The following is a 26,515-nucleotide window of genomic DNA, read 5'->3' on the forward strand; positions in this document are numbered from 1 at the left end:
TTTCAAGTTTTGAGCAAGTTTTGGAGATTTGAGGTTCAAGGACTCAAATCTCTCCCACCTCCGAGTTTAGGACGGCTCTCTCTCGATCTTCAAGAGGTAAGAGCCGATCTTAAGCTCATTTCATGTTTAAAGTAAGTTTTATGCAAGATCTATGGGGTAGAATGCATGTTTAGCTCATAGTTAGGTTTTTGAGTTTATGTTGTGTTTTTGAGCAATGTGTTGTTGTTGTGTGTTGTTGTAATACCCGGCTAGACCCCGGTATCGGAATTCCTACGTTCCGGCGGATTTTCCGTTGGAAGTCGGGATTCGAGGATGTCGGAGCTTGCCCTAAGGGTATAAGAAAGGTTTTTAAGATGTTTTTTAAGTGTTTTTATCATGTTTGCATGTTTTGAGTTAAGAAAATTGAGTTTTGAAATGAAAAGGCCAAGGGGACAAAAGCCAGGTTCGGCCGCCGAAGGTGAAGTTCGGCCGCCGAAAGTTGCATGGTTTCGCATGCACGTTAGGCCGCCGAAGGAAGAGTCGGTTGGCCACTACAAAAGCCCCTTTGCCCGAGACTTGAGTGTTAAACACTCTGTTTTTGGGTCAAAGGTAGGTTCAAGCTCTCCTTGGTATGATTTCTCATATTTTCCTCAAATCTTGCATGTTTTAACTTGATTTGAGCTTTGTTTTAGAGATTTGAGCAAAAGGAAGCAAAGGTGAGCACTTGGAGAGTTTGATTGAGTTTTCTCCTATCTCCAAGCTTGGATCATCAATCCTCTAGTTCTGCAAGAGGTAAGCATGGATCCTCACCTCCCCTTATGTTTAAAGCAAGTTTTAGAAGTTTTGGAGAGGTTTATGGCATGTTTTGGGGTATAAGCATGAGTTTGAGCATATGTTGCTCATATGCGTTTTGTTGTTGTTTTTGGGGCTTGAACTAGTTTTTAGGCCTCTATATGCATGAGTTATGTTATATGTTAGTTGAGAAGTGTTGGTATGCATGTTCTGGGTGTTTGATAGGAGTTTGGAGGCTGAGAGCATGAGGTGTGCTCGGATTCTGCCTTTCTGGAGAATCCAGGTTCGGCCGCTAAAGCAAGGTTCGGCCGCCGAACCCCTTGTGGAGGCAGTTTCGGCTGCCAAACCTTGCCCCCGAAAGCTAGGCTTTTGGGTGAGAAAGGGGCTTTCGGCCGCCGAAAGAGGGAGTTCGGCCGCCGAAAGTGCATGAGTTTCGTCTCTGGATGAGACTTTCGGCCACCGAAGGTGCCGCCGAACATGCATGAGTTTCGTCTCTGGAGGGAGGTTTCGGCCGCCGAACCAGCCGCCGAAAGTGCCCAGTCCAGCCTTCTTTTGCCCATTTTTCCATGCATGCCTATGATGTTTTAGAGGGGTTTTGGGGAGATAGTAGGAGTTATGTTTAAGTAAGGTTGGTCCTCATTTGAGTCCACCTGTGTAGGTACGGACCCGAGAGACCAAGGAGGCCCACAGAGTTAGAGTTACAGAGACTGCTCAGCAGTTGACAGAGGTGAGTGGAACATAACTTTATTTTAAAAGTTAAGAACTGTTTTAACATGATTCATGCATCATTAATGCCATGGTTATGTAGGATGCTTTGCATTAGTATTCACCAAATTGATGCATTGCATTATTACTTGTATATGTGGATTGGACCGAGGCGATCTCAATAGCCCATAAGTCTGTCATCATTGTATGTCCTGTGTGAGCTCCTTTGGGGCCGGGCATTTATCTTGGATGAGTCCTGTGAGAGCCCTTATAGGGTCGGGCACCATGAGTAGTTAGTGAAAGACCTGTGTGAGCTCCTTTGGGGGCCGGGCACTGACAGAGGGAGTTTTGGGATCATGTCCAATTCGAGATGTGAAATGTTTGTGCAGTGATGCATCATATGATAGCATGTTTTAAATGTGATTTTTATAGATTCCGCTCACTGGGCTTTAGCAGCTCATCCCTCTCCCTAACCCCATTTTTCAGGGCCGCAGAGAAGAGAAAGAGAAAGAGATAGCAAGGGTAAAAGGCATATGTAATAGTATAGAATAGTGGACATGATAATGATGTACAGTACAGAGTTTATGTAATGTATAGAAATGCTGTAATAGTAAGTTATATAGTGAGTTATAGAATTGTGCTTGGCCCTAGTGCTTGTTATCCCTTTGCACATGATCCTTTTATGTTATATATGTTTGAGATAATGTTGTGATGATGATGAGCTAAGCTTGGTGCATGGTAGTCTTTCTACCTCTGTAGTCACTGTATGGTACCATAGCAGGTATCACTCTTCGAGTGCATACAGACAGAGCATGCATAGTCCAGGCTTAGTGAAAGTTATACAGAAAGAAAAGATAGTCAAGCAAAGAAAAAAAAAATGAAGAGAGTAAGTAACAGTTTTAAGCTTAAGTATGATCATGTATGGGATTTATCAGGTACACAGAGTTGACAGTAGGCTTACTACGGGTCCCGGCGGCCTTAAGCCGATCTGGATCCTAGTGCCGGTAATGGTCCGGTAAGCGGGCTGTTACAGATTGGTATCAGAGCATAGGGCCTCTAGAGTACGGTGTGCTGAGCTAAGATGCTCAGGGATTAGAGATATCTCACATCGGAAAGAGGTTGTTTTAGAGGGCAAGCACAATAGGAAGATCATGTCCACTAGGATAGGATGTTGAGTCCTGTCTTGATGTGTTACGCCATGATTTTATGCATGTGCATTTAATGATATGCTATGATATGCTATGCTATGAGTTGAGGGTTCATGTTGTTACATGGATCCAGGTACACAGAGTTGACAGTAGGCTTACTACGGGTCCCGGCGGCCTTAAGCCGATCTGGATCCTAGTGCCGGTGATGGTCCGGTAAGCGGGCTGTTACAGATGTAGTTGGGGTTTAAGTTAGTTTGAAGCCCCTAGGAGCCAATGTATGTATATTTGCATGATTTGAATGAGTTATTTGCATGTTGAAAGTTTTGGGAGGCAAATGTGCATAAAGGAGCCAAGTTTCTGCCCTTTGGCAGAAACCAGGTTCGGCAGCCGAAGGAACTTTCGGCCGCCGAACATGGCTGGGGAGGCAGGCCTTTCGGCTGCCGAAGTTGCCCCCGAAAAGAGACTTTCGTCTCTGTCTGGGACTTTAGGCCGTCGAAGGTGCCGCCGAACCTGCCTGGGTTTCGGCTCTGGAGGGACTTTCGGCCGCCGAAGGTGCCGCCGAACCTGCCCTGTTCAGCCTTCCTTTGCATGTTTTTACATGTTTGTTTGAGGTGTTTTAGGGGGTTTTTGGGGGATGTTTTTAGAGTTATGTTCTAGTTGTTTGGTCCCTCATTTGAGTCCACCTGTGTAGGTTCGGACCCGAGGAATCGAGGACCCCAGCAGTGAGTTCAGCTGCTTCTGAGTCAGTAGAGCTTCAGCCAGAGGTGAGTAGAATAAACCTTTATGTTTTCAAAGCAAATGAATTATACAGTTGAGCATGTTCATGCATCATGAATGCCATGTGATGAATTAGGTTGTTTGCATTAGAATTCACGAATATGTTGCATTGCATTTATGATGTTGATGTGGATTGGTTATTGGATGATCCTTTAGTCCTCATATGGTATGATGATGCTATGGCATGATATGGTATGGAAGTCCAGGTTGTACCCATTCTACGTCCCTGGCACTATGTAAGAGAAAGTCCAGGTTGTACCCATTCTACGTCCCTGGCACATTGGTATGTATGATATGTTATGTTAAGAGAAAGACCGGTTGTACCCATTCTACGTCCCGGCACTTTGGAATGTAGAGGACTATTGGTGACAATACCATCCGAGATGTGATTTGCTGTGATGTGTTGCATTACATGATGGCATGAGATTTTAAATATTGTTTTCTATTATTCTGCTCATTGGGCTCTAGTAGCTCACCCCTTTTCCCTAATCCCCCAGGACTGCAGGTACGGGCTAGACAGAGAAGTCAAGAAGAGTAAAGTTTTGTAATAGTTAGAAAGTGGACATGATAAATTGTAAGATGATGTATAACTGAATAGTTATGTTATGTATAACGATATTGAGGATTAGAAGTTGTGCTTGACCCTATAGATGTTGTAATCCCTTGTTGATACATGATCTTAATGTTTATTGATGACTATGTTAGCCAACTCAACACATGTTATGCCACCCATTGGGGGCATTGATGAGATCCCATAGAGGGGTCAAGTTTATGATGATGATTATGTTCAGTGCATGCACAGGTTGAGTTTGGCATATGATAGAATGTATGAAAGAAAAGTTTTAATTTTTATGTAAGTTGTTGATCATGTATGGGATTAAACAGGTTTACAGGTTACATGTCAGGCTTGCTACGGGTCCCGGCGGCCTTAAGCCGATCTGGATCCTAGCGCCGGTAGCGGTCCGATTTTCGGGTCGTTACAGCTATCAAGGGGATAGGATACTTGTTCTGCACTGTCACCTTATTCAGAGCTCGATAATCCACACACAACCTTAGGCTTCCGTCTTGTTTCTTTTGAAAAAGCACAGGAGCCCCAAAGGGCGCTTTTGCTAGTCGTATAAACCCAACTTCTAGTAACTCATCCAACTGTTTTCTCAATTCCGCCAGTTCTGGGGGTGCCATCCGGTAAGGCGCTTTTGCTGGAGCCTTTGTGCCCGGTAGCAACTCTATTTCATGATCAATACTTCGACGAGGTGGCAAAACAGACGGCAACTTCTCTGGCATAACATCCTTGTATCTCAACATCACGTCCCTGATCTCAAGGGGGTATGTAGACATCTCCCCCTCTTCCTTCATAACTGGAATCACCACGTACGTCGGCTCCTTGCGCCTCACCCCCTTCTTAAATTGTAACGCTGAAATTAACTTCTTCTCACAAATCGGACTGAAAGTGGTGGGTACGACACACAGTCTGTCTCCCATGAGGAGAAGACAGTCGGCTGAGGGAATCGGCACTTCCCGTGCTGTCTTAAGAAATTCCATTCCAATCACTACATCAAAGTCATCTAATGGCGTTACTATGAAGTTCACCTCTCCTTTCCACGGTCCCATTTCACCAGCTACTGATTGAGCTGTGCCTACCGTATTTTGTGCCTTGGAATTAACTGCTTTTATCTTCCTCTTGTCTGCTTTGATCTTTAGTTCAAAACGAGAAACCAATGAATCAGCTATAAAGTTGTTAGTAGCTCCCGTATCAACTAAGGCTCTGGCTAACTTCCCATTGATAGTCAAATCCACATAAATTAATCCCCTCTCAGAGGATTTGCTGGCTCTTTGCTTTTCCATAGCTCCTAGAAAACGGAGAGTCCCTACCATAGATTGATCATTGTCCACTTCTTTCTGTTCTTCCTCTTCATTTCCCTTCTCTTCCTCTTGTAGAGTTCGTAGGGAATTCAACGCCCCTTTATAAGGGCAATCCACCATTCGATGGGGTCAAAGACATAAGAAGCACTTTACCTTAAGTTTTGGCAATGAGAACGAACTTGATCCTTGGGGTCGACTACCCTGTGATCCTGTAGAGCTCAATTCCCTTCCTTGAAAATAAGGTTTCGAGTTCACATTACCACTCTAGTTCCTTCTTTCTACCCCTCCAGTAGTGTGATTCAATCGATTTGCTTCCCCACTTTGGGCCTTCACCCACTTGTTAGGGTGAGGGTCTTGCCCCATAGTAGAAATGAGCTTCCGCTTCCTAGACGAGTTGGAATAATCCTCTAGGCCCTCAGCTGCCGCTATAGCTGCATCGACATCTGTCACCTTATGTCTCCTTAATTCATTCTTAGCCCAAGGTTTCAACCCTTTCATAAAGTTGTAAAACCGATCCTCCTCCAGCATGTTCTCTATGTTTAGCATGAGATGTGAGAAATCCCTCATGTAATCTCGAACCGAACATGTTTGTTGTAGCTCTCCTAACTTGCACCGTGCATCATATGCCACATTCTTCGGACAAAATTAAGCTTTTAACTCCTTGGCGAACATGTCCCACGATGTAACTTGGTTTGCCCCCGGCCCCGCTCTCACTATTTTATTATGCCACCACAATTTCGCATCATCAACCAAGTACAAGGGTAAGATCAACAGCTTGTCCTCCTCGGACTCTCACTTGGTAACTCTAAAGAACAACTCCATGTCAAAAAGTAAATTGTCTACTTCTTTTGCATCCCTTGCTCCGCCGAAAGCTTTCGGCTCCGGGACCTTTGTCCTCTCTGCCCCACAAGTTTTCATGCCATTGCTCCTCGTAACCTTCATAATTGTATTCACCCTCGCATCAAGCTCTTCCAGTTTACCTTGGAACGTGTCCATCATCTCTTTGACATTATCATTGACCGTATCGATGGTCTCTTTAGCACCATCTCTAATCTCTTCGACAACCCCTACCAAAGAGGTATGAGCATTAGAAACAGATTTGAGACTTTCCATTATGCCTCCCACTTGAGAGGCCACTGCCTCCCATTCTGTCATTTTGGACTCCAGATCACCCCCACCGGGTGTCCTTCGCTTGAAAAGGATTTTGGATGGCCTCAAGCTCTATTGGCTCACCCTCACCTCTAGGCGATTTGGCCCTCTTAGCCAACCACCGTTCATTTTCTTTCTCTAGCGCCTCAATGCGCTTATAAGCAGAATCAAACTCCAATGCCATCCCCTCTTAGATGGCACAATCACTCAATAGAGCAACAATATTCTCAACCCTTCTCTCAAGGGCATCGATGCGTGTGGTAGATTTTGTCATACCTCCACACTATTCTCGATCGTTCTTGCTCTGATACCAATTGTCACGGTTTCAGATTTTGACACTGGCCTGGAACCGTGTGACACTTGGTTTGAAATCTTTTCAAGCCAAGTCAATCAAACTCTCTACGCGTTCACCTGAACAAAGGAACGTAAAGATTAGGACCTCCTGCCCCATTCTCGTAAAAAACGGGGAAAACCACAGTTATCATATGAAAATATCATGATCGGATAATTATAGCAATACAAGCACATCAACAAGCAACCAAGCACAGAGATTTATTGAATGTGCTACTTATTTTATTCCAGAGGCAAAATAGTCATTACACAATCATGTCAACGGTCCATTCCCAACTTGCAGACAGGGGGAACGTCTGCAAGAAGAGAAAGTACAATCTAGGGACTCAACAAGTCTACGGTGGCCAGTCGAGCCCAGTCCTTGCTGGTGGCCAACTAGTTACTCCCCCCTAAAGAGCCTTAAGAACAAGTAGAACTATGGTGAGAGGAGACATCAATATGTCTGAGGTGACACCCCCTTAATAAATAAATAAAAAAGAATTACAAAAAACTGACACGACCCTTTTCTTACTACTAATTTTTACTAACTTATCCATTATGGTTTTTCGAAAATTCTAATATTGAAAAATTACATTTTTAGTTCCTGAAACTCTATATTTTGAAAAAAAAAATATTATAGATAGCAACCCGTGAGGACTTAGCCCACCGTAGGGCCAAAAATATTAGCTGGTGGGACAATTCTGTCATTTACCAATATGGCGTAAACGAAGCGTATGGGCTTTGACGTTTTGTTGTTTTCTCTCTATGCGACATGCCGTTCTCCAATTGGGCCCCACTCTTCTCTGAAGAACAAAAACAACCGTGTCTATTTTCGAAATGCCTAAAAACTCCTCCCACTAAAAGTCTAGAAGCCAAGAACCGAGGGTTATTTCAGTCTTATAGGTGTCGACTTTAAAATTAAAACAAGCGGAGATCCAATCCTCACCGTTCCTCCCACTTTAATCTAACGGCTACTACTCTCGATCCGCGCACAATCTTTCCATTGCTTCAATCCCGAATCTTATTCCCCTATATAAACCCAGACATCTCTCTCTTTTCCTTTAAATCATATTTGCTCGAGACTCTCTCTCTCTCTCGCCACGGGCGCTTTCTCTCTCCTTGGATTCTCTCCATATTGCTTGAATGGCGGGTAGAGGCAAAACCCTAGGATCTGGCGCCTCGAAGAAGGCCACCTCTAGGAGTAGCAAGGCCGGTTTGCAGTTCCCCGTCGGTCGTATCGCTAGGTTCTTGAAGGCCGGCAAGTACGCCGAGCGTGTTGGTGCCGGCGCCCCTGTTTATCTCGCTGCAGTTCTCGAGTACCTCGCCGCTGAGGTATGCTACTTCCTAGATCTCTTTAGAATTTTCCCAACTATATTTGTGCGGATAAGCATTTTTGTCTAGGATTGATTAATTTGATTTCCGTTTCAATTTTTTAGGGAATTTACCCGCTGCTCCCTGAAATATCTGAAATTTTATATTTTCTTATTTGTTATATATGTCTGGTTTGATTTAGGTGTAATGGTGGGGTTTCTTATTGTGAATTGTTGAATTTCTTTTTTTCCTTTGTGATTTTCATTTTCAATCTGTTTAATGCTTCCTTTTCTTTTTCATTCTTGGAATTAGGGTTGCATCGTTACTGGGTGATTCTATTTTTTTTTAATATTTTTTCTTTGTTAGTCTTTTCTTTAATCTTGTCTTTTTGGTAATCTCAGATCAGGATTTGAATTGATTAATTGTGGCTTTCTAAATTTTTCAGCTTTTGAAATTGGGCTTTGCGCCCACCTGAGTTTGGGATTTTACGTGGGAATTGATTTTATTGGTGTGAGGATTTTAGATTAAATTTTGTCTGGTTTCTGCGTTTGCGTTTGACGGATTATACTATCGTGTCCTCTCAGGTACTTGAATTAGCTGGAAATGCAGCTAGAGACAACAAGAAAACCAGAATTGTTCCACGTCACATCCAGCTAGCCGTGAGGAATGATGAAGAATTGAGCAAGCTGTTAGGTGATGTTACTATTGCTAATGGAGGTGTGATGCCTAACATCCACAACCTCCTCCTGCCAAAGAAGACTGGCACCTCAGGCTCCAAAGCTGCCGATGATGATAGTTAACTTCGATAAGGAAGTGTTCCACTGCTAATGTGTTTCGACTGTGAAATCTAATGTATTCCTGTTTGTCTAGTAGAATTTCTATATTAGGGTTGGAGTCTTTTGTGTTTGTGGAGGTGTAGTTGTAGTAGTTAGGCTCAGTTAGTCATGTGAATATAATCGATTATCTTGTAGTTGGCTAAATAGAAAAATTGTGGGAAGAATTCTTTTTTCCATAATGACAAATTAATGCAAGATTTGAATCTCATTGCTTCGGTTTTCTTGTATTTTATGCTTTTATTCGTTGTTGGAAATGTATGTGTGAGTGGATTTACAGCTTAGAGTTGAGAAGTGTTTATTGAGTTGATTCATTTCCTATAAAGACAAATGATTGTAGGAACATGATTTTTGTGTTCCTTTTTCTTTTTGGTTGTTGTCTCAGTCACACAGTTCAACTCAAAAGGGTTTGGGGAAATTATAGTGACTTGTTAGATGACGTTCTGATTATTGCCATCTTAAGATTGATTATGAATGACAGAATCGGGGCTTCGGCAGCTCTATACTCGTCAATACCGATTGCATATTGAATTGAAAGTCTTAGTAAATGCATGTTGCAATTACCAAGAATGTCAAGACATGGGAAGTCAACTTAGGAAATGGAAAGAATATGTTGCAAATGTTTATTGCCAGTTTGTCTTGATGTGTATTTGTTGTTTGTAGCATTGTGTGTTTTCCTAATTTGGGCGTAGTATACGTTTTGGGTATTGGATTTTGTGGTATCTTGAGAATTTTTGTAGACAGGGATTGTCAAGAATTTTATTGCATGCAATCTACCATTGGATTACAGCTCCAACAATGGGAAGAGTAACGATGACAAATAGACAATAATGAAAAAAGAAACCTGCTTCTTAAAAAAAAAAAAATGCCGACAATAGAAAGTGAATTAGACTCGTAGGAGGTCTATAACATATTTTAAGCTTAAAATTTATAACATATTTTAAGCTCTATAATATAAATTTAAATAAAAAAATTAATTGTACATCAATTATTAATTGATAAATAAAATATTCAAAATAATTTCGAAAAGGACAGTAATTTATTAATTTTTGAAACAATCATAATTATAATGGGACTAATTCTTTTATCATATAATTGCTAAAAGAGAGGAAAGTAAATGATAAAATAAGTTTTAAAAAATTATAAAGTAATTAAAGATAAAAGTAAAATTGTTAATCAATATTGCAACAGATAATTTCTAATAAATAACTTTTCAAAAGTGGATAGAGAAAATATATTACAATTTAATAATTGGTATGAATTGTAGATACTCAAATAGTGTTAAAAATTATTTACAACTTTAATAACTCAACCAATTTTCTAGATAACGTAATTAATGGATAATTCAACTACAAAATACATAATTACATAGTAATTTGTGAATAACTAGATCTAATTTATTATTGAATGTCATGAATATTATATCATGCAAACAAAACAATAGAAAATTAATTTTAAATTTTTTTATATATAGTATAAATATTCTGTAATGCACATTAATTAAAAAAAAATTAGTATTATGGTTTTCTTCAAAAGGGACAGAAACTCTATTTTTCTATTTTCTTTAACTGCTTCTTCACAGAATTACATTAGCAAACAAATAAACAAAGTTCTTCAATTCTTTATTAAAATATATTTTACATACTTTTCCTACTTCCCTTAGAAGCTTTTCACGAATAAGCAAAACTCAAGTTTTCATATCAAACGTTTGACGAATAGATTAATTTATTATTATTATTATGTGATGAACTAATAATATATTTTGAATCCTTCGATTAATAAGAATAAATCATAAAAATTTATAAAACTAAATTATCAATTACACTAAACTGCTTATGTAACTCATACGAAAACTCAAGTTCTAATTTCCATGCCCCTGTTAAAAAAAAATTGATCTAAAAATTATGAAGTGAGAAGAAAGAATTGCAGAACCCTTGTTCGAGAACTCCTACATGTGTTCATACGAGAACAAAACAGCACGACAAAGCGGGCAGCTGCCATCTTTAAAAAGCCAAGGATCAACGCAAGCTTTATGGAAAATATGGAAGCAAGAAGGAAGAAGCATCCTACACTCATCTCCTTCTTTGAACTCCTCTAAACATATAGCACACTCATCCTCATCCATCTCCATGATTTTCCCATGAGCAAAGCTCGGGAATGCTTCTTCTAACTCCTCTTCCGTCATTCGCAAAGTAGGTGCCGCCGCCTGTTGATGATCATCATCGTCCAATAATATTCCGGTTTCTATATCAAGAACTCGACCGCGAAGTTTCATGAACCAGATATAGCAGTTGAGAAAGATGATGAAGAAAAGGTAGGTTAGCGCCATTAATGGAGGAATCCACCACCACCACTTAATAACGACAGTGTAGCCATCCAGCGACGGTTGTGCAGAGGCGCAGGCATAAGCGATTTGGCTGTGGAGAGAAAAAAGAGAATGCAGATGCATGATAAGGATCGTTAATTACCAGCAAAGGAAGACCAACTGGGTTGATACTTTTAATTACAAGTATATATATATAAAGAGGATTGTGTGAATATCTCCGAATCCAATTGGGATTTGTAATAGGATTTCAATTAGGAATTGGGAAAAGGAGAATTTTTTTAGTAATAAGCAAAAGGTGTTTGAGAAAAATTGCATTGGCTTTATACATCTTATTAGAAAGAAATTCAATTGAAGAGTTGCATAACGAGTCTTCTACCTTATGGAAACAGATCCCTTGTGCTGCCGGGCTCTATCTCTGATGTATACGGCAAGCCCAGGCTTGGCCTGCAGGCTACTGCTTCTTGTTATTTCCAAGCAAGCCCACAACTTCTCGGGATTCTTTGGTTTTTTGTCCAACACAACTACTGACTCAGGATTCAGAAAACTTGTTCAAATATTAAGAATTTAAATAATTGACTTTATGATACTTGCAAGGACTCTCTAGTTTTCAATTCATGTCAATTAAAGTGTATATAAGAAATTTTCGAGGGCAAATTACGTAGTTCAAACTTAAGCATTAGAATTGATCATACCGAATTCTCATGAGTTGATTCAAGAACTTAAACAATTTCCTGGCTAAGGATCAGCCTCCTGTTAGTATGCTATTTATCTAATCAATTTTAAATTTGACTGAATCAATCAATTGACATTGGATGTGCTGAAATCTTCAACATTTAAAATTAAATCTAAATTTAAATAAATCATGAAAATAGATAAACAATTAAAATTAAACAAAACCCTCAATTCTAAATCACCCATCAACGAAATCAAAGAATTAAAAAATAAAGAAATTAAATAGATTGCCATTTATTATTATTATTATTATTTATTGGAGACTGCAACCCAATCCATCAACCGTAATTACAGTTTCAACATGCAAAGTATAAGGATGAAGGAGAATAGAACATTGCCAGTAGCAAAATGGGGCGATTAAAAAAATAGATACTTTTCCTTCAAAATTTAATACAGCACCAACTTCTTCTAATTGGAGTAACTACCTTGCTAACTTCTCCCCTTTAATAATCTCTGGGGAAAAAAAAGAATATTACATTTCCAACTAACTACTATTTACTCCACGTTAACCTCTGGGGGAAAGAAAAATAAAGAATTTCAAGTTAAAAAGGAAAAAAAAAAAAAAGTATCTAACTAGTAATGCACAAGTTAGCTGCATGGGAATTCATCTGTCCACTGAGAAATGTGGTGAAAGTGGTTGATGTTTGTTCCGCCAATGCAATGAAATTCAGAGCCTCAATTGCTTTTCATTCATCCCATATTTTGTACAAGGGCACCTTTGGAACACAACTTTCATCCTAAAATGGCTCGCTTCATTCACTCTCATCATCTGAACTAGAACTTTCAATCTTTCGCTCTTGAATTGCTGGAAATAATCGTGAACGAATATCAGGAGACACGTGTTGGAGTGGAGAGGATTGGCATGATGCAGTTGATGATTCTTTATTCAATGATTTTTCTGGAGAGGATTGAGAGGATTGGCATGAAGCAGTTGATGATTCTTTATCCAGTGATTTTTCTGGAGAGGATTGGCATGAAGCAGTTGATGATTCTTTATCCAGTGATTTTTCTGGAGAGGATTGGCATGATGCAGTTGATGATTCTTTATTCAAGGAATTTTCTGGAGAGGATTGGCATGATGCAGTTGATGATTCTTTATTCAAGGAACTTTCTGGAGAGGATTGGCATGATGCAGTTGATGATTCTTTATTCAATGATTTTTCTGGAGAGGATTGGCATGATGCAGTTGATGATTCTTTATTCAATGATTTTTCTGCAGAGGATTGGCATAATGCAGTTGATGATGATTCTTTATTCAATGATTCTTCTGGAGAGGGTTGGCATGATGCAGTTGATTCATTATTCACTGATTTTTCTGCAGAGGATTGGCATGATGCAGTTGATGATTCTTTATTCAATGATTTTTCTGCAGAGGATTGGCATGATGCAGTTGATTCTTTATTCAATGATTTTTCTGCAGAGGATTGGCATGATGCAGTTGATGATTCTTTATTCAATGATTTTTCTGCAGAGGATTGGCATGATGCAGTTGATGATTCTTTATTCAATGATTTTTCTGCAGAGGATTGGCATGATGCAGTTGATGATTCTTTCTTCAATGATTTGTCTGAAGTTGTTGATTCTTTTTTCTGTAATTTTTCTGAATTCTTTTGCGCGTCCCTCACCTGTTTGCACACCTTATCTAAGATGACCAAGAAGTCCCGCACAATAACAAACAGACGTAAGCCTTCATCCTTCCCTGCATTCCCATGGAAGTAATCCCCAGTGCTCTTTACCAGAGCCATTATTCTCTTCTCTTCCTCCAGCAACTTCATTATGTCACCCTCAGCATTCTGCACAAAACCTTTTAATACTTCATGGAACTCACTTTCTTCCTCTAAACTCTTCAGATCTTTGTTCAGGAAATCTTGGTTTTTTAGCAGTGCATACCCAAGTTTGGCAACAGTTCCCGTTAAGTTATCAGCATCAACAACTGCTGCTTTCTTCACATTTTCTAGTTCACTGCTCAAACGCGAAACCACCTCAAGACCCATTTTGCAATAGTCAAATTCTGTCTCAGGGATAACGTCATCATCAATGAGATCCTCAGTTTGCACACTAATATTTGAGAATGTTCGACTCGCCCTTGCAGCTCGGGCAGCTCTCACACCTTCAGTACGGATTATCTCCTGAACAACAAAGTGCAACAGTGTGGTCTTACCATCTGTTCCCTTTACATCAGATAATTTCAAAAGTGTATCGAGTTTAAATGCAAGAGCACGGCCACGGAATGTTCCATCATTCATGCGGTTGCCAGTTTTAAGAACCGCTTCTAGAAGCTTTAGGAACAATCTACTGCTTTTGAGTTCCTTGCAAGCAACCTGCCCCATAAGAAGGAGAGAGAACATTGGCATTTTTTTGCAAATCACTGACCAACTAAAAGTCCCAACAAATGAACGAGAAACTGTTATAGGAGTACATTATGCAGAAATGAATGATGACAATGTGACATCTAGAACAAGGAACTATGAGAAAACTTCAATATATATGAGTACAAATTTGTATATGTATGCACGTATCAATCTGTTCACAAGCACCAAGCTCAAGGTTTCACTAAATCCAAATTATCTACCTCAATAGCCACAAAGGGGGGGGGGGGGGGGGGGGAGGGATATCAATAGCCACTGCATGTTGATTAATCACAAAAATTCTTTTACTAATAAGCAAACTTGCTTATGCACTATCTAAAATATGTATTTTTATCACTGAAAATTCCAAAACACTAAGGGTGTTTGTTTCATTGCAATAAATCACAAGCAAAAGGTTCAAGTTTTTATTCAGCTAATTCCAGCACACTGTCAAAGCAACTTCTTACCCCTATAAAGCAATAAAAGATTAATATCAAGATACTGATACTAAACCAGCAGCAAACAAGATAAAAAATCAGATGGGATGCAACCAAACATAATCCTACCTCCAAGGTTCCCAAGGATTCCTTAGTAGCGGCAACATCCTCCTGTAGAGTACACATGAAAAGCAGTGATTCCAATCGTTTATAAGCAAACGGAATGTCAACCAACACTTTCAGGAACCGTTCAGCACTCCCAAGTTGAGAAAGTTCACCAGTGTACAGCCTGAGCTTCAGTTCTTCATCTGCTGTAGGGGCCATTTTCAACAGAGTCTGTATGAGTTCTACAGGAAGCTCGTTTCCTGATTATTACTTTGTAGAGGTTAGACTATATTGATGCAGTGCATCAAGGATAAATTCATGAAGTGAATAAGGGATAATAACCTTCATTAAGAGCATCACGGACTTCTTCTATTGTAACATTCAGCGCCCGCAGAAGAATTGATAAATTTTGCGCCTTTTTGGTATCAAGGATCTGAATATACTGAGGTGTATCTTGGGAGGAAGACTCTTTCTTGCGATCAGTTCTGCCTCTTTCAGCTGGTGCATATCCAAATAGTGTTTCTATCATCTCCTCATTGAACCTGCAAATTTGGTTCAACAGCACATAAATTTTAGTCATTCATGAATAGCTCAAACAAAGCTACCAAAAGAAAATGAAACATACTGGAATGATCCTGCTTTAATCTGATGCCAAACCATTGAACTATCAGGATTGGCTAGAACTTTATCCCAGAAAAATGGCTTCAGCTTTGCTTTAGGAGTATTGGCACCATCCTCTGCACCATCCCGTTCACCTGGTGGTGCATTAGGTGGACGCTTTAATCCAGGAGGTGGACGAGGACCCTTTGCACCCCCAGGCAATGGTGGTGGTGGTCGGGGAGGAGCTGGACCACCCTTTAGAGGTGGTGGAGGTGGACCAGATTTGGCACCAGGAGCTGCAGGTGGCGAAGGAGGTGGTCCAGGAGGACGAGGACCCATGCTATCAGAAGCTCCTGCACGAGGAGGCGGGGGTGCACCAGGTGGTGGAGGAGCGGGAGGAGAAGCAGCCTTGCTACTGGGAGACCTGAGAGAAGCAGGTGGTTCAGGAGGAAGGGGAACTGCCCTTCCAGGGGGAGGAGGAAGGGTACTATCAACCCTTCCAGGAGGAAGCTTCAAAGGAAGCGTACTTTCAACCCTCCCAGGAGGAGGCTTCAAAGGAGGCGTACTGTCAACCCTCCCGGGAGGAGGCTTCAAAGGAAGCATACTCTCAACCCTTCCAGGAGGAAGAGGTAGCGGAGCAACAGCATTGCTAGATCTCCCAATTGATTCAGCTGAAAATGCAATTTCATCTGGTGGGACAAGAAGAGCATCAGATTTGATGCTGTCCAAAGATGAGTCCCTTCTATGATGGCTTGAGTTCATACTAAAAGATTGATGATCAACCTTCTCATCTTTAATAGAGTTTACCAAACCAAAAGACTTACTAGAAGAACCTGAAAGATCAATTTTGAACCAACATAAGAAATGTGTCAAACAAAAGAAGGTTGAAGCACTAACACATCTAAGAGACTATGTACCAGTAGAGGAGTCCCTTAAGCTCAGGCTAAGAAGAGGTTTTTCATCATTTAGACTACTCCCAGAGCTTCCTCGACAAAAGTGTAAAAAGCAAAGAAACATCAATGCTACAAAAACCAACGTCCCTGCTGCAGTCATAACTACTGCCAAAATTATTATATTATTTCTTTCACTCTCAGAAGCAACTTGTGTATCTGCACGCCCTCGAGACAAAAATGACCTTCGTGGAAGTGGAGTAGAAACTGGAGAAGTTGCCAGATCAGCAGTTGGCAAAGACGATCCATCATTAGGGACAGGGGCAGAGGCTGGTGCCTCCGCAATGCTCTGGAGCAAGTTCCTTTTTGGACCAGTGGGTTTAGGCAATACAGAATCAAGACACCCAGTTTGCTGAACATTAGAGCCACTTTCTCCAGAAACATGGAATAGAATTTTGTTCTTTCTCATACAATCTTGAAGAGTTTGCTTTAACTGGGGATTCTGGACTTTAATCATTTTCCAAACATGTTCTTTTGTTGGTAACCTACTCTTTGAATTACTTTCACTAGTTAAATCAGATGTCTTCTCAGGGAAACAGAGGTTGAGATCCTCACTAGCTTCTTTTACATGAATTAAGTCTAGCCTGCAAGTGATGCATAATAGCTTCGCCTGTAATCCAATAATTGCAGTAAATCTCAAAGTCTACTTCTGCACTTTAAATTACCATAAATTTAAGTAGACTTTTCAGTGAGCCTTAAGGACAAGGAATCATTCAGGCATGCACATAGAGTACAAGCATAATAAGTAGAGAGGTAAGTCATGTTCCACAATTAAGCATATCAATAAGCATATTTCACCCAAAAAAAAAAAACACAGACAACAAGCATGTGTGATGCACATACTATTCTGTGCAAATGAAAAATTCAGGCCCTGATCCCTTCTGAGAGTAATTTAAAGTGGCATGATTCTTACCATTAAATATTGCCTATTGTGCAAAGGCTAGTCAACTTATCAAACAAATAACATTAATCTTTTATGTCAAAACAAGCTAATTTTTTTTTATAATTGCAACTCTTGAAGACTCAGCATGACTTTACAAGTAGGAATAAAATCCAGAAAGCAAGTTACAATTCCATTCTCTTGCCCAAAATATAAATACATAAATTGAAAGAATAAACATCATAGTTCTAACTCCGACATATTCAATTACACCAAAAATTTGAGAAAATCAACCTATATATCATTCCTGAATTTTAAGCTTTGTCCCAAACCCTAGAAGCCGTAAGTCTGATTTCCTAAAGGTTCCATATTTATTATGTGATTGCATACACAAACCAGAAACCATTAGCAAGCTTACTGCCAACTTCGAAGGCAAGCAAAAGTTCAACTACATTTACTTGTGTATCTGTATATACAAACTTTATGATTCTTAATCATTTCAACTAATTGAACGACAGCTATGACGACATGAATAAAATTTCAAAACCATGCCAGTCCCATAAGAAGTTGGACATGCAAGTGAATAATTCTTGACATCACAGCATGTAACCCCAAATCAATTAGTAAAAATAGTTCAATGCATGAGTAATATCTACCATGTAGAATTACTTGACATGACATAGTCCTGCTCTTCGTTGACATGTATTTCCTCAAATCCTTAAAAGCTATGAAGCCAGATCGCTTGCTTATTGATACAAAAAATTACAGAGTACAACAATAATTAAGATATAAAAGCAGCCATACTTATCTTAATGTTTCACCCAGTAAATAGATCAAAATGCAACATCATATGCAGACATGAATTGCAACCAAAACAAGAACTCGATTGTTCATAAAATCAATCAAGCTTAAAGCGACAAGAAAGAGTTATGTAGTGTCCTACCATGCCCTCATCAACCTCCCCAGTCATTGGATCGATTAATTGACTCAGAGACACTTCCTGTGAGTCCTTTCTGTGTTCCAAGCTCTCCACCAAAGATGCACAAAGCAATATTAACAAGAACATGACATAATTTGACTGTAGGCGAACCATTTGTTGTTGAATCACCAATGTCATTATACAATGTTCTTCTCATTTCATCAATGGTGAAACCCCTTACTGAAGCAAAACCCTAAAATACCGTCATAATGCAAAGCTACAAAATGCTTACTTGTGAAGAAGAATTTCCAAAGCTGCCCTAAAATATTCGACCATACCCAACATTAATTTTTGTGAAGACGAATATCCAAAACTCATCTATCACCTAAATACAAATTCTGCGACACCCTGATACAATTTGTGCCCAAATATTGAAACTTGGGGATCAGCACTCAATCAAACAAACAAAACCCAGAATTTATTTTCCATAAAACGTCAAAATATTGAATCCAATGACACAAAGAATCAATATAAATAGGCTCGAATGAATATTAGCTGGAGGAGCTATCAGAACCGAAATGAACCCTTATTTTGGCACTATCAAAACACCAAAAAGAAAAATCCCAAATTTGACCAGGAAATCGAAATTCAAATGGGCTCTCGATTCTGACCATATCCAATCAAAAGGAGCTTAAGAAGGCCTTGGCTGTTTATCCAGGAAACGGTGTTGACCAGGGAAAACGACGACAATGAGAATCTTCTTCTCCAATAAGATTTCGTCGAACAGCCGGCGAAGAATTTATCATAAAAAATACAAAAATTTTCAAAGAAGTTTTTCTTTTTTCTTTTGTTGAATTTGATGAGCACTTTTGGCAGAGAGAGAGACGCGGAAAGGACTCAAGGAGAGCCGAAATTCCGCTGTTGCGCTGATGAATGATGATGGAAATGAAGAAATGATTTAGGAAAAATATTTTATTAAATATGATTATTCTAACATTAAACACATTTTCAAATAAAATTTTATAGTGAAATAAATAAAATTTATTTTAAAGTTTTTTCTTATTTAAAAAAAAAAAAAATTGTTTCAGCTCTGGCCAATACGATGATGGCCACTGTCCGGTGATTCTAAATAAAACATTAGGCTTCGGAAGTTAAAAACTGTTTTTTTTTTTTTAAATAAAGTTTATTGAAATAATAGTTTAAAAAATATTTTATTATTTATATCCAAAGTTTTTCAATTAATAAAAATTTATCTGCCACGTCAGGGAGCCCTTTTCATGGGAATGATAAAATTATCATAAGCCCACTGTTTTTTGCCATTGGGAAGGAAGATTCTTCCAAACACAGATTAAGGTAGAATTTTCCTAGTAACCCTCCACATAAAATTATTAACCTTGAATATCACGTTTCTGCCATCTTAATATAATATTAAATGTATATTTTTATATATATATGCTAATAATATTTTTAAGATAGATTGAAGTTTAATAAAATAAATTGAATTAAGTAAATTTTATAAATACATTATACAAAAATTATTTGTAATTTTTGCAAAATCTTCTTATTTTCTTTTTCTTATATTAATTTCTCCCTTTCTATCTGTATGTTAGTCCCTCTCCCTATATGATCTTTTAACACTTTTTTTTTTATAATACACGTTAATGCAAGAAAAAATTATAACTTAATTTATATTATATTAAAAAACTCACTAATTAATTTTTAAATTTTAAAAAAATATTGTAACGACCCGAAAATTGGACCGCTACCGGCGTTAGGATCCAGGTCGGCTTAAGGCCGCCGGGACCCGTAGCAAGCCTGACATGCAACCTGTAAACCTGTTTAATCCCATACATGATCAACAACATACATAAAAATTGAAACTTTTCCTTACATTCATACACAAAACTCAACCTGTGCATGCACTAAACATAATCATAATCATGACCCCTCTATGAAATCTCATCAATGCCCCAATGGGCGATACAATATATGTTGAATTGGTTTACATAAACATTATAAAAAGATCTAGGATCATGCATTAAAAGGGATACCTTATACATAGGTCAAGCACAACCTCTAATCCTCAATATCATTACATTACATAGCTATTCATAATTTTACAATTCATCATGTCCACATTCTATCTATTACAAACATATGACTTCATTACTCTTGCGGACCTCCTGGTGTAACAGCCCGGAAATCGATACCCTTTTGTAACGGCCCGAACCATCACTGGCACTAGGATCCAGATCGGCTTAAGGCCGCCGGGACCCGTAGCAAGCCGACTATACTCTCAGTGTACCTGAAAAATCCTGCACATGATCACACATAACTATAAAAACGGTAAAACTTTTCTGTGACGGAATAGCCCTATCCACTTAGGGTCAAGGGAGTGAAACCCTTTCTTCCCATCACACTCTACGTATGTCATACATTAAACCTGGTTCAGCACATTTCTCATCAATAAACGTAAAACAGGATACATGTACAAAGGGATTATTCATACACTAGGGTATAGCACAACTCTATCCATCATATGTCACTACATAGCTATACATTACATTACCAACTAATCTTTAATTACATCATGTCCACTATTCTATTACATATGTACATGCATATCCTTCCTCGTTACTCTTGCTGACTCTGACTTCCCATAGCTATCTCAGAACCTGCAAAACTGGGGTTAAGGGAGTGGGATGAGCTCTATAGCCCAGTGAGGAGGAACAATAAAATAGTTCATTAATTACATGCTATCATGACATGCGTCACATTACAAACAAATCATCAAACGGATGAACTTGTCACCTATAGCCCCTTACTATATACCCTACTTGCTAGGGAGGCAGAGCCATCACCTAGACTTCTATGCCCAACTGTGCTAGGGAGGTAGAACCATCACCCAGTCTTCTCTTTACTGTATCATATCACAACAAATCCAATAATGCTAGGGAGGCGGTGCCATCACCCAGTCTTCTCTTGTGCTGTCTGTCTATCTGTATCATAGTACCAGGAGCAACCTGGACTATCCAGGAGCGACCTGGTATGGCTATCTCATGCCACATCTCTGTTATAGTATCTCCTCTCATGTCAAGGGCTAAGGATCATCCAACATTCATCCACACAAATAACAACTTATGCAATGCATCAAATTCGTGAATTCTAATGCAATACAACCTAATACATAACATGGCATTTTATGATGGATGGATCATGCTAGAAACGTGTCATTTCCTCAAAATAAAACATTAAGTTAGTTCCACTCACCTGTAGCCACTGCTTGGCTAACTCTGGGCTAACTCTCACTCTGTAGCAGCTACTACTGCTGAACACCTCGGTTCCTCGGGTCCAATCCTACAACGGAGGACTCAAATGAGGTACCAAACATACGCAAACATATCTCTAAACATCTCTTAAACAACTCCCCAAAACCCCTCTAAAAGCTCTTAAAACAATCATAGAAAACATGCAAAGAAAAGCTGGACAGGACACCTTCGGCGGCACCTTCGGCGGCCGAACCTCCCTCCAGAGTCGAAACTCATGCATGTTCGGCGGCACCTTCGGCGGCCGAATGTGCATGACAGATCCGAAAGTCCAACTTTCGGAGGCAACCTTAGGCAGCCGAAACCACCTCCACAAAGGGTTCGGCGGCCGAATCTATCTTCGGCGGCCGAAGCTGGGTTCTCCAGAAGGCAGAACCTTGCTCACTCATGCTCAACACTCCCCCAAACGTTACTCAACATGCAACCTTACTTCCACAACTTGCATATACTCAAGTACATGCACCAAGGGGTCCAAAACTACCTAAAACCCCAACACAACAACATAGCATAACACATAATCACGCTTTCATCACAAAACACACATAAACATACTTTTAAACCTAATCATGCAAACTCATGCATAAACTCCATTTTCCCTTCATAAAACTCATGTAAAACATTATAAAAACTAAGGATCCCCACTTACCTCTTGAAGAACAAAGGCTGGTGTGATCCAAACTCAAGGCTATGGAGGATCTAAACTCCAAAGTCTCCAAAACCTTGCTCAAAGTTCAAAACCTTCAAAACCAAGATAAACTCACTTAAAACTTACTTAATCTTTGAAAGATCTGAAGAAAACCATGAAAACCCACCAAGGAGAACAAAACTCACCTCTGGTAGTGAAAAGGAAGTCAATCTTATCCTTTTCACCGACTGGGGGTGCCTATATAGAGAGCTGACCGACTCACCTTCGGCAGCCGAAACTGCATGCGAAACCATGCAACATTCGGGGGCCGAACATGAACTTCGGAAGCCGAACCTTAAGCACTTTCGGCGGCTGAACATTACCTTCGGCGGCCGAACCTGCATTTTGCCTCCTTGGTCTTTTCTCTTCAAAAATCAACTCTAACTCACTTTAACCCTTTAAAACACTTCAAAAAACATTAAAACATTTAAAAATCTTTTAGAAAACCTTCACTCTACCCTTCTAGAAACCTCCGACATCCTTGAATCCCACCGGACGGTAAGAATTCCGATGCCTGATCTAGCCGGGTATTACACCTGGTCTACCCTGTACCTGCAAACCTGGGGAATATGGGAAAGGGGTGAGCTACTAGAGCCCAGTGAGCAGAATAATAATAACTATTTAAAACACATGCTATCATGTAATGCATCACATTACAACCATATCACATCAAGGATGGACTTGTCACCAAGGGTCCTCTACATAGTCCAACTGTGCCAGGGGCGTAGTGCAGGCCACACCTGGTCTTTCTCTTACATAAAACATAACATACATGTCCAACTGTGCCGGGGGCGTAGTGCAGGCCACACCCGGTCTTTCCCTTACATAGTGCCAGGGGCGTAGTGCAGGCCACACCTGGTCTTACATATCATATCATGTCTCATCATACTGAGGACCAATGGGTCATTCAACATCCATCCACAATAACATCAAGATTTGCAATGCAACATATTCGTGGATTTGGAAAGTAAGGTGGAGGTGGATACATTGGGTATTGTGAATATGGTGGGTAGTAGGGTGGGTATGGCATATGTGTGGGATAAGGGGTAAAACTAGGGTAATCCGATGTACCTCCCATCGAATACCCGAGATTTTGTGAGAAGTGTGGGTAGTGGGGTGGCTGAACAAATCCCGAGGCCTAAGTGCCTCCTTGGGACTCTCCCATTTCCTCTTCTGACATGCTAACTCCCAGACTGCCATCCCTCCTCTGCTCTACATCCATATCATCCCCCATGTCCTCTAACATTCCTCCCTGAACTGTTCCCCTCACTGATCTGCTCCTACCCAGATCCAGAGACCTTCTAGGGTCTCTTACTGCTCTTTTTCTGTTAGACCTACTAGACATTGCCCTAGGCAATGTGGGAGGACGGGCGCTCATGCCCTCATCCTCAGGTGGCACTCCAGTCAATTGTGCAGATCGACGAGTTCCTCTCATCCTGTTTTCCGAAAAACAGTACAAAACACATAAACATTAGCATCATATGGTTCATGTGGGCACACATGAATCCGCATCACATACATATCATTCATATCATAGCATTAATGCACATGTACATAATCATGGCATTTCACATCATCATACAAGACAGGACTCCACATCCTATCCTAGTGGACATGACCTTTCCTATTGTGCTTGACCTTCTGTAACATCTATGAGCCCGACACTCTAGGTCCGATCATATGAACCAGGCTCTGATACCACTCTGTAACGACCCGAAAATCGGACCGCTACCGGCGCTAGAATCCAGGTCGGCTTTGTAACAGCCCGGCCCTCCTCTGTGACCGGCACTGTTACCACTCACGGCCCAGGGCTATCCCTCGCCTGGCCTCTGCCACCTCGGGCTTTCCACTGGCCCCGTGAGCAGCTCTTAACATCCCCTCACCCTCACGGGATCCGGGCAGGATTTGTCCCCTTGGGTTCTCGTCAAACGCATCCTTCCCCAAGTGGATTTGGCCCAAATTTCCCTTAGGAAATTAGGTCGCCTCCCCCACTGCTCGAACCCTTGACCTCCCACTTTAAGGGAATAGTCTGGTGAGAGTGAGTACCAATTGTTCCAATGGCACAATTGGTACTCACTCTCACCAGACTATTCCCTTAAAGTGGGAGGTCAAGGGTTCGAGCAGTGGGGGAGGCGACCTAATTTCCTAAGGGAAATTTGGGCCAAATCCACTTGGGGAAGGATGCGTTTGACGAGAACCCAAGGGGACAAATCCTGCCCGGATCCCGTGAGGGTGAGGGGATGTTAAGAGCTGCTCACGGGGCCAGTGGAAAGCCCGAGGTGGCAGAGGCCAGGCGAGGGATAGCCCTGGGCCGTGAGTGGTAACAGTGCCGGTCACAGAGGAGGGCCGGGCTGTTACATAAAAAGGCGCCTTTTTATGTAACAGCCCGGACGTGATCCCCGGCACTGTTACCGCTCACAGCCCGTGACCTTCCTCTGGGCCCAGCCACTGTGAGCAGCTCTTAACATCCCCTCACCCTCACGGGATCCGGGCAGGATTTGTCCCCTTGGGTTCTCGTCAAACGCATCCTTCCCCAAGTGGATTTGGCCCAAATTTCCCTTAGGAAATTAGGTCGCCTCCCCCACTGCTCGAACCCTTGACCTCCCACTTTAAGGGAATAGTCTGGTGAGAGTGAGTACCAATTGTGCCATTCACCCTCACGGGTTCCAGGCAGGATTTGTCCCCTTGGGTTCTCGTCAAACGCATCCTTCCCCAAGTGGATTTGGCCTAAATTTCCCTTTGGAAATTAGGTCGCCTCCCCCACTGCTCGAACCCTTGACCTCCCACTTTAAGGGAATAGTCTGGTGAGAGTGAGTACCAATTGTGCCAATTGGAACAATTGGTACTCACTCTCACCAGACTATTCCCTTAAAGTGGGAGGTCAAGGGTTCGAGCAGTGGGGGAGGCGACCTAATTTCCTAAGGGAAATTTGGGCCAAATCCACTTGGGGAAGGATGCGTTTGACGAGAACCCAAGGGGACAAATCCTGCCCGGATCCCGTGAGGGTGAGGGGATGTTAAGAGCTGCTCACGGGGCCAGTGGAAAGCCCGAGGTGGCAAAGAGGCCAGGCGAGGGATAGCCCTGGGCCGTGAGCGGTAACAGTGCCGGTCACAGAGGAGGGCCGGGCTGTTACAGGCTTAAGGCCGCCGGGACCCGTAGCAAGCCTGACATGCAACCTGTAAACCTGTTTAATCCCATACATGATCAACAACATACATAAAAATTGAAACTTTTCCTTACATTCATACACCAAACTCAACCTGTGCATGCACTAAACATAATCATAATCATGACCCCTCTATGGGATCTCATCAATGCCCCAATGGGCGATACAATATATGTTGAGTTGGTTTACATAAACATTATAAAAAGATCTAGGATCATGCATTAAAAGGGATACCTTATACATAGGTCAAGCACAACCTCTAATCCTCAATATCATTACATTACATAGCTATTCATAACTTTACAATTCATCATGTCCACATTCTATCTATTACAAACATATGACTTCATTACTCTTGCGGACCTCCTGGTCTACCATGTACCTGCAAACCTGGGGAATATGGGAAAGGGGTGAGCTACTAGAGCCCAGTGAGCAGAATAATAATAACTATTTAAAACACATGCTATCATGTAATGCATCACATCACAACCATATCACATCAAGGATGGACTTGTCACCAAGGGTCCTCTACATAGTCCAACTGTGCTAGGGGCGTAGTGCAGGCCACACCTGGTCTTTCTCTTATATAAAACATAACATACATGTCCAACTGTGCCGGGGGCGTAGTGCAGGCCACACCCGGTCTTTCCCTTACATAGTGCCAGGGGCGTAGTGCAGGCCACACCTGGTCTTACATATCATATCATATCTCATCATACTGAGGACCAATGGGTCATCCAACATCAATCCACAATAACATCAAGATTTGCAATGCAACATATTCGTGAATTCTAATGCAAACAACCTAAAATATCACATGGCATTTATGATGGATGATTCATGTTAAAACTTTAATTATTTAAAACATAAGAGTTTATTCTACTCGCCTCTGGCTAGCTCTGACACTGACTGAAGCAGCTGATTCACTGCTGAGGTCCTCGGTTCCTCGGGTCCGAACCTACACAGGTGGACTCAAATGAGGGACCAAACAACTAGAACATAACTCTAAAAACATCCCTCAAAAACCCTCTAAAACTCCTCAAAACATCCATGCAAAAACATGCAAAGGAAGGCTGGACAGGGCACTTTCGGCGGCAGGTTCGGCGGCCGAAAGTCCCTCCAAAGCTGAAAGTCAGGCAGGTTCGGCGGCACCT

At 40.9% G+C, this 26,515-nt stretch overlaps 3 protein-coding genes across 6 annotated transcripts; 1 reads left to right on the plus strand and 2 right to left on the minus strand.

The window, feature by feature from the left end:
* Nucleotides 1-7,797: 7,797 nt before the first annotated feature.
* LOC110610454 (probable histone H2A.1) lies at nucleotides 7,798-9,098 on the plus strand. The gene is made up of 2 exons (XM_021750378.2): nucleotides 7,798-8,075; nucleotides 8,639-9,098. Exons 1-2 carry the CDS (start codon nucleotides 7,887-7,889, stop codon nucleotides 8,852-8,854), a joined length of 405 nt encoding a protein of 134 aa, XP_021606070.1. The 5' UTR covers nucleotides 7,798-7,886; the 3' UTR covers nucleotides 8,855-9,098.
* A 1,737-nt stretch (nucleotides 9,099-10,835) lies between these two features.
* On the minus strand, nucleotides 10,836-11,216 carry LOC110612020 (E3 ubiquitin-protein ligase Os03g0188200). Its single transcript, XM_021752653.2, has one exon. The coding sequence runs from the start codon at nucleotides 11,214-11,216 to the stop codon at nucleotides 10,836-10,838; it is 381 nt and encodes a 126-aa protein (XP_021608345.2).
* A 1,072-nt stretch (nucleotides 11,217-12,288) lies between these two features.
* On the minus strand, nucleotides 12,289-19,139 carry LOC110611605 (formin-like protein 5). Of its 4 annotated transcripts, XM_043954908.1 has the most exons (7): nucleotides 18,209-19,139; nucleotides 16,353-16,995; nucleotides 15,461-16,268; nucleotides 15,178-15,377; nucleotides 14,860-15,095; nucleotides 13,458-14,266; nucleotides 12,289-13,406 (listed from the first exon to the last, which is right to left on the minus strand). In XM_043954908.1, the coding sequence occupies exons 1-7, from the start codon at nucleotides 18,380-18,382 to the stop codon at nucleotides 12,698-12,700; spliced, it is 3,579 nt and encodes a 1,192-aa protein (XP_043810843.1). In that variant the 5' UTR covers nucleotides 18,383-19,139; the 3' UTR covers nucleotides 12,289-12,697. The 4 variants fall into 4 exon arrangements, with proteins under 4 accessions (XP_043810843.1, XP_021607688.2, XP_043810844.1 ...); XM_021751996.2 differs by having other exon boundaries at nucleotides 12,289-14,266; nucleotides 18,209-19,138; XM_043954909.1 differs by having other exon boundaries at nucleotides 12,289-14,266; nucleotides 16,353-16,969; nucleotides 18,209-18,351.
* Nucleotides 19,140-26,515: the final 7,376 nt, after the last annotated feature.

This window comes from Manihot esculenta, chromosome 3, assembly GCF_001659605.2.
Source record: "Manihot esculenta cultivar AM560-2 chromosome 3, M.esculenta_v8, whole genome shotgun sequence".
In the NCBI taxonomy this organism is placed as follows: Eukaryota; Viridiplantae; Streptophyta; class Magnoliopsida; order Malpighiales; family Euphorbiaceae; genus Manihot; species Manihot esculenta.

What these genes read in the sequence shown, in the direction of transcription:
- LOC110610454 (XM_021750378.2), top strand. Translation starts at nt 7,887, where the DNA reads ATGGCGGGTAGAGGCAAAACCCTAGGATCTGGCGCCTCGAAGAAGGCC. An exon ending in TCGAGTACCTCGCCGCTGAG is followed by an intron (nt 8,076 to 8,638) that starts GTATGCTACTTC and finishes GTGTCCTCTCAG; the next exon opens with GTACTTGAATTAGCTGGAAA.
- LOC110612020 (XM_021752653.2), bottom strand. Translation starts at nt 11,216, where the DNA reads ATGGCGCTAACCTACCTTTTCTTCATCATCTTTCTCAACTGCTATATC.
- LOC110611605 (XM_021751996.2), bottom strand. Translation starts at nt 18,382, where the DNA reads ATGACATTGGTGATTCAACAACAAATGGTTCGCCTACAGTCAAATTAT. An exon ending in CTTAAGGGACTCCTCTACTG is followed by an intron (nt 16,269 to 16,352) that starts GTACATAGTCTC and finishes TTGATCTTTCAG; the next exon opens with GTTCTTCTAGTAAGTCTTTT. An exon ending in AATCCTTGGGAACCTTGGAG is followed by an intron (nt 14,267 to 14,859) that starts GTAGGATTATGT and finishes CTTATGGGGCAG; the next exon opens with GTTGCTTGCAAGGAACTCAA.